Source organism: Centruroides sculpturatus, unplaced genomic scaffold (genome assembly GCF_000671375.1).
Source record: "Centruroides sculpturatus isolate CEXI.00-Female unplaced genomic scaffold, Cexi_2.0 scaffold211, whole genome shotgun sequence".
In the NCBI taxonomy this organism is placed as follows: domain Eukaryota; kingdom Metazoa; phylum Arthropoda; class Arachnida; order Scorpiones; family Buthidae; genus Centruroides; species Centruroides sculpturatus.
Window position 1 is genome coordinate 664642 of NW_019384472.1, and position 13854 is coordinate 678495.

A 13854-nucleotide genomic window follows, 5' to 3' on the forward strand; every position below is an offset into this window, starting at 1 on the left:
AACTAGGATAACTTTTTAAATTCTTTTTTACTTTCAAAGGTAAGAGGCACTAAAAGGGCCCTTTTTCTCTTACCCTTGGCGAGTCGACAACCGGATGCCGAGCAGCCTGCCGCTCTGGGGATCCGGGATCGAATTCCGATCGGTCGAAAAACTCCAGGAATTTTTCCGTGTTTTCTTCGTCCAGACAAATAAGGCCCGTCCCTAACGATCCACACTCCCCCTTGTAGGTTTGGCCAAACCCATAATCGGGTTGCTAAATAAAGTTTCTCTTAGTGCCCACTGGAGATAAAGGGGAAAAAATGGCCACCGTTTAAAGATGGCCTTTATTAGAGGTTCGACTGTACTTAAAACTTATATGAAAATAATTATATAATTTAATTTTAAAATATCACTTTCATATAAGCGACGTAGAGTATTAATTAAATGCTCATACAATATAGAAATAATTGATCGAACTTCACTTTTCTGATAATCGATCCGATTGATCAAAGAACATAATCAAGTTAAATACTCATTCTTTGTACAATTTAATCTTTGATTTTTCATTGAGTTTGCTTCACTCTCTTAAAATTTTATTAAATTTTAATTACCGGATTTTATTACGTAATATACATATTAAGGAGACAACAGCGCCAAATGCTGCCCTAGCGGCCAAGTTTTGAATTAAATTTTTTTCTTCTGAAAATCAAACCTACATACTCGGGGCAGTGGGTATATCAAATTTGGTTGAAATTTTCTCAAAAGTTATTTCTACAGAGAGCTCTGAACACTTAAAGTTTAACTAGGATCAACCTGTATATTTAAGGGATTGGAGAAGATATTGATTATCACACAAATTAATTATTAAAATAGGACATAAAATATATTCAGCACCTAATTTTTCCAACTTAAAAATTAAATTAATTTACATTTAATCACGGTTTTAATTTATATTTAATGTATATATTATTGACAAATGGCAGTTGACCTTGCTTATCGCGGTTCCTGTAGCAAATAATTTAAATTTTAATTAAATTTTCTTTACGAAACAATAAAATAATCTACCTAATAGCTAAAATTTAAATAATTTGTAAGCTCTAAAAGAGCAAGATTAACTGCAATTATGATTTTCATCTAAGTTATTTAGCATGCAACCAATAGGAAGACACATTTAAAAAATTTTCTAATTCTAGAAACATAAATTTAATTAAAGATGCGGTTATAAATTAATATTAAGTTGAATTTTAATATTTTAATATATTTTATAGACTTATTTGGCACACGAAATTGTAAAATTAGTTCAAACGTCTTGACCTGAAAGCCTTTTCTTACATCTAACACAGAGCATCTTCGTGATTTATTGCATTTTCAACATATCATCTTCGTGTTCTTTGGCCAAAATCTTATAAAAATAATTTCAATAAAACCGTAAAATAATCATTTTTATACAGTAAATTACCTAAATTTAACAATTTTTTTCATAAATTAAACATATATATCTTGTAATTCCTCATGTTTATCAGTATACACATCTGAATTACTCTATTGAAAATGGCTTAAACAGTTATAAATTATGGTCTGTTTTTTAATTAAACATGAAAAATATTTAATAAAATATAAAAAAGAATAAATGAGACACTTTAAAATACCCTAAAATTTATTTATTTTTTGAGTAATTTTACATTAAATATTGAAAAATCCTCTATTATATACAAGTGGCCTAATTTTCTCCATCAGTGGGATCGATAAATGAGGCGAGTTGCTCTAATATAATAAATTTAACTTTAAAATAAATTTTAATGGCTTAAAATATATATTTTTCCAAGTTTTAACTTGAAAAATATTATATATTTATTTAATTAAACTTTAATTTTCATATATTTTTATTATTTTCCAAACTTCTCTTACTCAACATTTATAATATTAATTTCTGAAATACTGTATTTATATATTTTACTTAAATCTTGAAATAAAAACAAATAATAATAATTTGATTAGAAGAAGAAAATAATATACATTTTTTATTATTATATTAAACTATTAATTTTATTTAAATAAAATAAATTTAATTTATAAAATCCTGCAAGGAGTTGCATGACTTTCCAGCAAGTGTTAAAATTGCGTGTGGCGCCATCTGATAGGAGATTCTACAAAAAAAAAACTTTTTATATGGTAAAAGGCTTAATTTTGAGGGTTGAAAACGAGTTTTCTGACAAATTGTAAATGCTAATAACGAGTAAAATCTTCATTTAAGTCCGACCTTACTCGAGATACGACACGCGACTCTCTCTATCTCCCCATCCTCTCGACCTTTAACCTCCAAAATTTAACTGCATCAACGCCCCAAACACACGAACCTCCCTGCTAAATTTCAGAAATTTTTAACTAAGGGCACGGGAGTTATTAACCTTCAAATTGGGTGGACAAAACCGTGCCCCCACACACATATCCTAAAATCTACATGTACAGAAAAAACCCTAAATTTTTTTCTGCATTTATGGATATTTCGAGATCCCCCGAGCCCAAAAATCTAAAAATCTTGAAAGTGGGGTCATTTTTTTAAAACGTTCTCCATACTTACTCTCTGTTATACATAACGGTAGAGGTGCACAATTCTAGATTAAAATAATAATATTTTTATTTTATAAATAAATTATAGTAAAAAAGAAATTAAAATAAATTAATTTAAGAATAATTTTTTAAAAATTCAAATTTAAACAATTTATATTATAAAAATTCATTCATCTCCGATTTAAAAAAGGAATTTTTTTGGTCTTAAGCCCCTGTAAAGGTTTCTTCCTTTCGAAGCTTCTGAGTTAGAAGGAGAAGCTTCCTACTTATTCGAATTAATCGAATTCTATTATTTTTCTATGAATTTTTGTAGAAATTTTATTATTTTTAAAGTAAGAAGAAATTTAATAATGTTAATTTTATTTTGTTTTTATTTCCACGAAGTTATTTATTTTTTAAAAATAAAAAAAAATAATAAAGAGGAAAAATGTGAAAGGATGTTTTTAAAATTGAAATTCTCCTTTCTAAGAAGAGAATAAAAGAAAATTTCTAGAATATTTTCTAAATTTCCATCATTTTATTCTCTTCTGAATCATCTAAATTTAGTTTATCTTTATTATTTTATTTATTTTTAATATTTTCTGGTAATTTATTTAAAATCATTCAACTTTTATTATGTTATTTAAAATGCCTTATTTAATGCTTATAAAAATTTAATTTATATTATCAAAATGTGTTAAAATTATATAATAAAATTCGAAGTTTTATAGGAGAAAAAAATTCGTTTAACCAATTAGAAAACATTTTAGAGATAGCTTATTAACATTTAACCAATAAAATGTCTAGAAATTAATCACGAAATTACTCGATTGGTAGTTTCTTTAACAAAAGAAAAATATAAAATATAAAAAAAATATTAAAAAATTTAATTATCGGACAGTAATTTGGAAGTTTTTAACTTTATTTAAACAAAATTCGACTCGACCACTTTAAGTTTCTGCCATAAATCTCTTCAGTATATTAATATAATTTTCAGAAAAGCCTTCGGTTAGACAGGTAGACAGGCCTGCAGAGAAGATACAAAGGATAAAGTTTTTAACTTTTTAATTTTACGAGAAATTTAAAGTTTCGTGTTTAAAAGTATAAAAAATAAATATTGATAGACAGACGCAATTTAATTTACGCTGATGAAAGATTAATATGTATTTTATAAATTATAAAAGTTTTAAGCTTATAAGTTAATAAATTTCCGAGAAATCTTACGAATAGACAAGCGAACAGGCGAAGGATATAATTTTAAATTCGATGAATGTGAAGGAATATTTAATGAGATTTTTTATGTTTATCATAATTTTTAATTAATTTTATTATTTTAAATCATAATTTATTATTAAAAATTAATTAATAAACGTTTAAAATGTTAAAAATAAAGATATGAATCAATGATGAAGGAACGTTCACTTTGCAGAAAGTAACTATCGATTATATTTTATCTCACTTCATTTTCACTTTGAAAATTTCGATATTTATTTATTTATTTTCAATTTTTATAAAATAAATAAATAAAAACACAAGAAAATTCAATAAAAATTCATTCAATTTTATAAAATTCCATGCATAAAGTCAGTCCTTTATCAACTGCTAAACATGGGGGAAAAATATAATTTTATGCGAATTTTAATTTATTTTTAATTAAATTAATTAAAATAAAATAAAATAAATTATTTCCATTAAAAAAAAAACAATTTTTAGTAAATTTCGTCCTTATTATTTACAGAAGAATCCATTTTTATAAGAAGAATTTCCCATAAAAGTGTAAATTTTTACAAATCATTTCTAACATTAAATAAAGAAATTTTAAAGAGAAATTTCGCGAAAATCTGGCGAAATTTATAATTTTTTTACACATTTTCTGACGATTTATTAACAGATTTTAGCGCCTCTCCTTTCAGAAGAGTGATTAAAATAAGTAAATATAGTTCGAAAGGAGGAGGAAGAGGAGGAGGAGGAGAGAGGAGGTAAAAATACAGCACGAGCGCCACCCAACGGTTGCTAGGTAACCGGCTACACGTGATCTCAGTCCGTCTTCGCTTCTCACCCTTAACAGTCCATCTACGTTTTACTCCTCAGGAAGAAGCATGGCCGACTTCGTTTCTACTTAATCTATAAGATTTAGTGGTTGTGTGTACATAAAAATGATAAATTTCCCATGAAACTGACCGTGAAATGATAGAGGATAAAGAGTTGTGGTATATTTGATGATAATTATACCCAGAGGGGGGAAGATAATGACTAACAAAGTGAACTGCAAAGTCGAATTGAATGTGGATAAAGTGATCGAACAGCTGCTTTCTGTAAGGACAACACCCAGAAAACAGGTTAGTTTCTGTCCTTTTTAACAGGTTTTAAGTTAAGATTTTTACGTACAGACACGCGTCGTTACGTACTGCCAGTTAGAAAAACGTTAGAACTGATGCATTGTTTCCATTGTAAGTAAGTGATTTTGACCCCTTCGTGGGCATCCATCCAATGTGTTTGGAACAAAGAGTGCATCCTGTTTTGATCGAAATTACAACCTGTGGATTATATTGATGAAATCTAGACGTAAAAATTGATATCTGATCGTTTAGAAATTATTAAAATTAGCTTAATTGAAAATTAATGCATCTAATTGCCTTCAATTAAATCGGTGCTTACTATGTTTTGGAGGATGTAGAGTTAAATTTTTGATTATTCTCGGATTAATTCTACTGCTTTAAGCGGTAATTAAAGTTATTAATTTTCTTAAAAAAATCTCTACAAACACAATATTTAGATAAAATTTACTTTTTAGAATGTCTAAACACTTAAATTACGCGAAAATTCCTACGAAATTATCAATAGTTTTAATTAATTTCACGCTTCTCCTTCGTGCAAATCCCACATTTTGACACTCAATCTTTTATTTTTCTGGCTAAAAAACATTAAAAAATAAATAAAATATGAATATTTAAAGTTAATTAAAATTAATCAACCGATTTAACATCATTAAGCAATTAAATTTAACATGTTTTAATAGAAAAAACACCCAAAAAACCCTTCAAAGTCAATAAAAAAATCCCGCATTTCAACATCAATTTACGAATTTTTGAGCAATTATCAGCACTTAAAACACTATTTAGACGTACTTTTTCGGTAAAATTTTAATTATTTTAAGTATAAATTTAATTATTAATTAATACATTTTAGTAATTTCGTGTAATAATTCACCGATTGCCATTCCCAAACTCAGTGTTTCCTCTCGACGTCCTTTACTGGTGCTTATGGTGTTGATGCCATTACATTAAACAAGATTTTAATCGTGGAAAATGATAGAAATTCCTACGAAATTTAAACATTTACATGGAAAATTGTATACATTATCATCTTAACTTAATGTTTCCATTCTATAATCACGCTGTATTCAATCGTGCAGACACGAGAAACATGTTTTCCCCTACGCCACTGACAATCATGCAAACTAATAATTACACATTGAGTCACGGAAACGAATGTCTTCCTATGGGAAATTTTCATATTTTCCAAAATTTCCATTCAGATATTCGATTTTAATTTAGTATTTTATGATTGTCAATCTTTTATTTTCTCCTGGAAGTAACTTTGACACGTTTTTGATCGATCGTTTCCTACTCAAATCCGATAAACAACAGGAGAAAACTCTGCACCTTTTCTTTGTTTTCTCGTGTTTCCTATCGGAAACAATCTCTTAGAAACGTAAGCATTAGTTTAAGTTGCTAGAAAAATGGTGTTTTCAATGATTTTTCAGTTCCGGAAACAGTTTTGGTGGGGGAATTTCTCGTTATAGAAACAAGAACTGGAACAGGAACTGATTATTTATTCCATAGAGTGAGAGAGGAAACGTGCCTCGTTTCTGCGGGAAATTTCGTGAAAACTTCAAGCAAACTTTGTTTAAGTTCTGTTTGAATTGACGTTTCCAACGAGAAAAAAAAAGTTAGTTTAGGAGTAGAAATTTAGGAGCAGGACATTAGAAACAGGAATTAAGGAGCAGGACCTTAAAAACAGGAATTAAGGAGCAGGACATTAGAAACAGGAATTTGGGAGCAGGAACATTAGGAGCAAGAATTTGGGAGGGTAAAAACTTAGAAACTGGATCGTGGAAACAGGAATTTAGAAGTAGGAAGAGGAGCCCCCGTCCTTAGGATTATACTCCTACGGACAGAATAACACGAGTGCAAGAATCTACAAAAAAATTCTCAGAAAAAAAAACTCGATGGACGGGAACAGAAGCGTCAATTCCCACGGAAACGAATAAGAAAATAAATCATAAAAATCCAGGCAAAATACGAAAAAGAAGGGCATCAATCAGGTATTTCCTATACGGAGGACATAATGTAGGTCAGACAGACGAACGAGACCTTGCACTTTAACAGATACATTTTTAGAAAAATCAAGTGAATAATCTAAATGATGTTTACTACTTCACTTGCCTCCATCCTTTTTATGTTCTTTTTTTTTCCAAATGTCTGCGACCTACTTTTGCACATACAGACTTTGCCCCTTTATTTCTCTCGTTTAACCGATGCTGTTTAGTATTCTGACGTAGTTAATGCCCTACACGAAACGGGCATTTAAATAATTGCATAAGTCCAAAGACTTCGATTAATTTCCGAATATTAAACTTTGACCTTTGCTCGCCGCTTCCGGAAAATCAATTTCGAATGCCCCGAAACTAATTCTAACCTACAAAAATGGTAGTCCCGACCGAAATTATTATTTTTATAAATAATTTTTTGGTCATTTTCTAAAATTTTCGTGCATTTTTTTTTGGAAATTATCATCTAAAAAATGAGAAATTTGANAGTTAAGTCCGACCGCACACGTGACTCTCTCTATCTCCCCATCCCCTTGACCTTTAACCTCTAAAATTTAGCAGAATCCACGCACCTAATACAGAAACTTTCCTGCAAAATTTCAGAAATTTTCGACAAAAAACACGGAAGTTATTAAGCTTCAAAGTGAGTGAATAAGATCGTGCCTCCCACAAAACACAAAAAACACAAGCAAAAGTTAATAAAATGACATCATTTTAAAACTGAATTTTCCCAATAAATTTGATGAAAACGAGCCTAAAAAAAAAATTGCATTTTTTTCCCAAGAAAGTTTTAAAAATAAGCCTTAAAAATTGCATTTTTTCCAAGAAAGTTTTAAAAATAAGCCTTAAAAAATTGCATTTTTTCCAAAAAAGTTTTAAAAATAAGCCTTAAAAATTGCATTTTCTGACAAAATTCAAATAAAATGAGCTTTAAAATTTCATTTTATCAAGAAATTTAAATGAAAACATCCTCTAAAATTACCTTTTTTAAAGCAAGAAACCGATCTGTACTTTTGTTTTGTTAATTTGTTAAATTAGAAATTTGTACTTTTAATTAATTAAAAGTACAAATTTCCAATAAAGTTTTTATTCTTGAAAAAAAAATTTTATTTCAATAAAAATTTAAATAAATATTTCAATATTTTTTCTAATAAATTTTCAAAAAAATACACTCGGAAAATATCTATTTTTAGATAAAATATCACACCATTTTACAGAATGCACTTGTCTTGAGCACCTTCAACTAAGGCATAAAAAGTCCCCCTTTTTTTTTACGTTTCTTTTCAGGAAAAACATGTAAAAGTTTATGTTCGGTAAAAAATTTTTCATAAATTTTATGTTTCCTGTTGTTTCATTTTTGTAGAAACATCCTTTTGTCGTTTCTATAACTATTTAGAAAATGTATAAAAAGTCAAAATGTAAAGCTAAAAAAATGACTTTTTTATATTAAATTCTAAAATTATTGTGTAAAAAGTTAAGTAAATACATAAAGAAGTTTATAAACTATAATTTATAAGTAATTTTTTAAAGATTTTTAACGTTTTATTTCGTAAAATTCGTAAAAAAATCTGTAAAAATGTAAAATTTTAGGTAAAAAATAAGTATTTTTAAGTCAAATTCTAAATATATTATATGAAATATGTATAAAATAAATAGATAAGTTTATAAACTATAAATTATACTAATAATTTTTTTTAATTTTAAATATTTTAGCTGTTAAAAATGCTTATTTTCTAACAGATACGACAAAAAAAAAATCCACTATATTAAGTCAAAAAATTGCGATTTTTTAAAATAAATTCTAAAAATATCTTATAAAAAATTAATTAAATAATTAAATCACTTTATAAACTATATATTTTACTTATAAATTAGTTAAACTTTTAATATTTTAGCTTTTAAAAACCCCTACTTTCTAACAGAAATAGCGTAAAAAAATGTGATTTTTTTTTTGCATAAATTCTAAAAATATCTTACAAGAGATTAATTAAGCAAGCAAACAGGTTTATAAACTACACAATTTAATTATAAATTCTATAAATTTTTAACAATTTGATCCGTAAAAATGCAAATAATACAAGCACTCCCATATATTTATATATATAGATTATACATTATTGGACTGTCGATGATGGTCGTTAAAGACAGGTGTTACACGTCACGAAACACGTCGAAAAGTCACAATTCCAATAAAACTAAGAAGAATATAGGTCATGCCGTATTTACCTATTAAAATTGATGATAAATTTTAATAATTGAATGATATATTTTGAAGTATAAGTTCGAAATTCTCTACCGGTACAGTCTCTAAAGTTGTTGGATGTCATCCAAGAATTTCTATGGATAAATTTCTGCAGAATCAGGAATTTTTCTTGTTTTTATGTAATAAAATAAACAGAAATTGTATTTATGATAGTTTATAATTAATTTTTCGTATGTTTTCTACGTAATTTTGCATAAACTTATGCCATTTTTTTGGTTTGTAAATGTGGGATGAACCGGGAGAAAGTATGTTAAGTGATGCTGCGGCACCGCTTTACATTCGTGATGATAATAAATTAATTCCAACACACCCTTTGCTTTAAATTGATTTTTTAGATGGAAAAATGATGTTTTTTTTTTCACGTCGCAGCTTTATATTAATGAATGGAAATTTTTAGAAGGTAAAAAAAAAATAATAATAATAATAAATTTTCTCCTCCCTGCAAGGTCTGTAATCCTTCGAGTGATGCTGTGGATTTTATGAGATTTAAACGTGTCTTTTAAGCTTCCTGTGCTAAATTTTGCCAAAAACTAAATTATTTTCGCTTAAATTAATATTTTTCGATCATGTTTAGTCGGCTGCGACACTAAAAAATTGTTAACTATCGAGAAGTTCGACTTTAAAAAAAATGTAGATCGCAAACTACCAGTTGAAGAGTAAATTAATGATATAACTACGTTATAATTCTTCAACCTGTAAATTAAATAAATTATCGATGTAAGAAGTGATTTATAATTACGTGTGAATAAAAAGTTAATTTTAGATCAATTAAATGTTATAAATTCGCCGTTTTAATTTTGTTTCCTTCGATCTTTACGGACAGACAAGCAGACGAGCGAAAAAATCAGATAAAAAAAGAAAAAAAAACGTTGCATCTCCTATAAAAATAGTTTTTTAATTTTTTAAGAATAGACAGACACACAGACAGACGTTACTATTAAAAAAATGAATTTTTTAAGTGGATAAATGTAAAAATTCATTTCTTAATTCCTAACATTTTTCTAATATTTTAGTTATTTAATGACTTAAAAGCTGGGTTTTTGTATTCAATTAGTCCGTTTGTGTGTCTGTCTGTCCGCATTTTAATTATCTAAAAGACGGAAATTATATACAAAAATGTGAAAAAAATAAGTTGAATATACTTAAATTATGCTTATTTTAATGGTTTAAAATTTGGATTTGTATTCAATCAGCCTGTCTGAGTGTCTGTCGTCGCATTTTAATTATTAAAAAGACGGAAATTATATATAAAAATCGAAAAAATAACTTAAATCATGTTTATTTTAACGGCTGAAAAGATGGATTTGTATTCAATTAGCCCGTCTGTGTGTCTGTCGACTAATTTTGAAGCGAAAACATAAGGAAAAAAATTTCATTTGCATCCTCATAGAAACGAATGGTTTTATAACTCGGTTTAATGGCACATTTAAATTATGAAACGGATCAATATTTTCTCATGAATTTAATTTATTAAATTATTTTAAAATATTAAATAGAAATTTTATGATTTATGTTTAATTAACGGATGCACCATTTGCTTAAGCAAATTAATTATGCCCGTAAGCCAATAAGAATGCTTAAACCGTATCACGCGGCCGGCGATTTACCAGGTGTTCTCACGTCACAAGCTGAATAAGTCACGTGGATAGAATAAGTCGCATGCTAAATAAATCACGTGACTAGTATAAGTCACATGTTACATAAATACCATTTCTGTGACGTATAATATTCTTGATACACGTCACACGACTCGAAATGGTTGGTTCCATTGCTTAACAAAGATTGACTTTTATTTTACGTAAGCTCAAACTAATTATTTTAATCATTTTAAAATGTTGGAATTTATATAAAGATTTTATGCAATTATTTTCCGTTTTCATGTTAAATTATTCTCATTAAATCGTAGGTTTTTTTTTTTCTTTCGTAGCCAAGTATCAATGCAAATAAGTTTTAAAAAACATTTAAAATTTAAAGAAAAAACACGGAAAAACTTGATTAAATTTAAAATTTCTCTAACATAAAATGATAATAAAGCTAAAAAATTTGCATACTTAAGATACATTATATAAAATCCCGGAGTATTTATAAATTCGATACTTGAAAAGCTCAATTCAGGAAAGCTAAAATAAAAAAAATCATTTCGTTTTACTTAAATTCTCGAAATGAATAAATTTATAACAGAAAGATAATATATTTTCCTGGCTTTTATACTAATTATTCAATTTAGAATTACACGCCACCGGAAACGGATCCGAACAAATACAAAAACTAATTCGACAAATTAGATTCCTCAACGCGTAGTCCGCGACCCCCCTAAAACGTCTAAAATCTCACTCCCTTACTATTAGAAAAAGAAGTTGAATAAAATATAGATCGGTGAACATTTTCTTAAACCGAAACGAGCTAATTCAAACCTCTAACTACAATTTTCCCTACTTGTACATTAAGTAATGCCCTATCGATCCGTTAAATCGAATTTTTTTCCATGACGTTAACAAGTTTAGAAACGTGATTATTTCCTAAGATAAAAATTCATTAAGCATTTTAAATAATTTCCAAGATCTTTATCACTTTCTTTAATTAAGATATAAATTAATAAATTAATATTTTATACAATATTTTAGCGTTTAAAGTCACACTTGCATGTGTTAATTACACCACTTCGTTTTAGTGCACGTGTACTCGAGCAGCACACGCGACAACACCCCTATATTTATAGGGATATTTCTGTATGTTTCGGTTATTTTTTCTTATTTTTTAATTAATTTAATTTAAAATATATGCTCTCCACCTCAAATTATCACTGTCTTTCCCCCTGTACATCATACTTTTCCCGCTAGCAATGAAGTCGTGCAATCCTCTATGTAACTTCTTACAGGGCAAAATATTTGAATTGAAATCATGTGATTTCTGGTGAAAACCGGAAGTTCTTATATGGTTAATCGGGGCCTTCTACCCCTAAGGTTTCCGTATCTGGTCTCGATTTTTAATCTATTTAACACCGATCTCGAGATTAAGGAAGGATAGACACACAGACGGACGACAGTGGGAATTTATAGGTGTAAAATGTTTTCGAATTGCAGTCAAAATATAAAATTCACTTTTTCGTGTTAATTAAATCTATTTTTTCCCAATTTTTATAGCTTTTTATCTATAAAAATTAATTCTCTTGGTGTATTTTGAGTGTTTATCTGATCGAAGATGCTCATGACTTTTCAGTAACTTCTAACACTTTACAAACTGTTCGAGCTTAAATGATCGATGGGGATGTTTTTCACGAAAATAAAGGTGGCAGTTTTGGATGTTATCCCGCGAAAATGTCACCAAAAAAAAGATATAGTTTTATTCTTTAATTACTCATAAATTCTCCATCTTGTTATTTTTTAACTGCTTCACCCATCGAACGTTGTTACACTGCGTAACTTCAACTCAACTTTCGCACATTTTTACATTAAAATTTACATTATTCTACCTTTAAGACGTTCATTTAATACCAAAAATTATATTTCAGAAGAATAAATGCAATTTTATATGCTCATTTGTTAAATACAGGTATATTCTCATATAACTATTGATCCACGAGCAGTGAACTAATTAACTATATTGACTCAATGAACTAGAATATGTGAAATGTGGGAGCTAAGATAAAACTTCTCTATGAGTTGAGCTATGATAAAATGGACGAAATATGCGAGAAATCATGAAAACGTGTGAAATTTATAAACTATAATGAAATATTTAAATTATTATAACGAAAATTCTGAACCATTGAATTGGAACGGAATGTGTGAACTAAATGAACGATAATGAACTATATGAATTGCCTAGTTGCAAAACTCACCACATGACATTTGGCAAAATTAAGGGTTATTTTTGGAATCTATCGAGATCTGACCGTGGTAAAGGATTAATTTTCATTACTTTCTATGTAATTTAATGCACGGTGCTCTTAATTGCATCCTGAACCCGTGTAAATAAAAATTCCGTTCTTTTTGCTGCTAAACCAATCGACTTAATGCGGTATATTGTACTGTACTTCAATTTAAAGTACAGTACATCATATTTCAAAATGGTTGGCAAAGTGCACCACGTGCGCCATAACTCGCAATTGCCTGAAATTGTCGTAAATCGTGCTGTCAAATCGAATCACGTAACAAAATAGACACGTTGTACAGTATTTGTGGAATTCCATTTTACCGATTACACCGCAACTGTACCCCCATTGTGGGCTTGGCCGAATCTATGCTGGGTATGAAAAAGGAACCTCTTAGCTCCCACGCGATGATTGGAAAATTCAAAGTAACTTTGAAATAAGGCAATGAACGTACGAGTGATCATCCAAACGCATTTCCTATTTGGCTGATCACTCGTAGACACGTGAAAAGAACCAGGAAAATCCACGTGTCAGGCTTTTGGCAAGGCGAGAACCCGCGGCTTAATTACCAGTGTTCGGTGGTTTTATCCACTCGGCCACTGGTGGGCCAAAAATGCAAATTGACAAATTGCGACAAACGAAACTAATGAGATACTAATTGATAAAATTGAATAATTTTTGAATTTTAAAACATAATATAAATGTCATTAATTATGAGACTTTAATTATACGTGTCATAGTTTTAATTTTCATTTTAAAATTTATTTTGTTTCCATTTTAAAACAATTAATTATATCATTTTTGGCTCAACTTCCTTACTAATAGAATACTTAATTTAATTTTAATTTGTATTCT

General features: G+C 28.3%; 1 protein-coding gene across 1 annotated transcript in view; it reads left to right on the forward strand.

Moving 5' to 3' along the window:
* Positions 1–4576: 4576 nt before the first annotated feature.
* LOC111621208 (serine/threonine-protein phosphatase PP1-like) overlaps positions 4577–13854 on the forward strand; it is a 101021-nt gene continuing 91743 nt past the window's right edge. Inside the window, exon 1 of the mRNA XM_023363288.1 lies at positions 4577–4868. Within this exon, the coding sequence (XP_023219056.1) occupies positions 4749–4868 (120 nt within the window). The 5' untranslated portion in view covers positions 4577–4748. The remainder of the gene's footprint in view (positions 4869–13854) is intronic.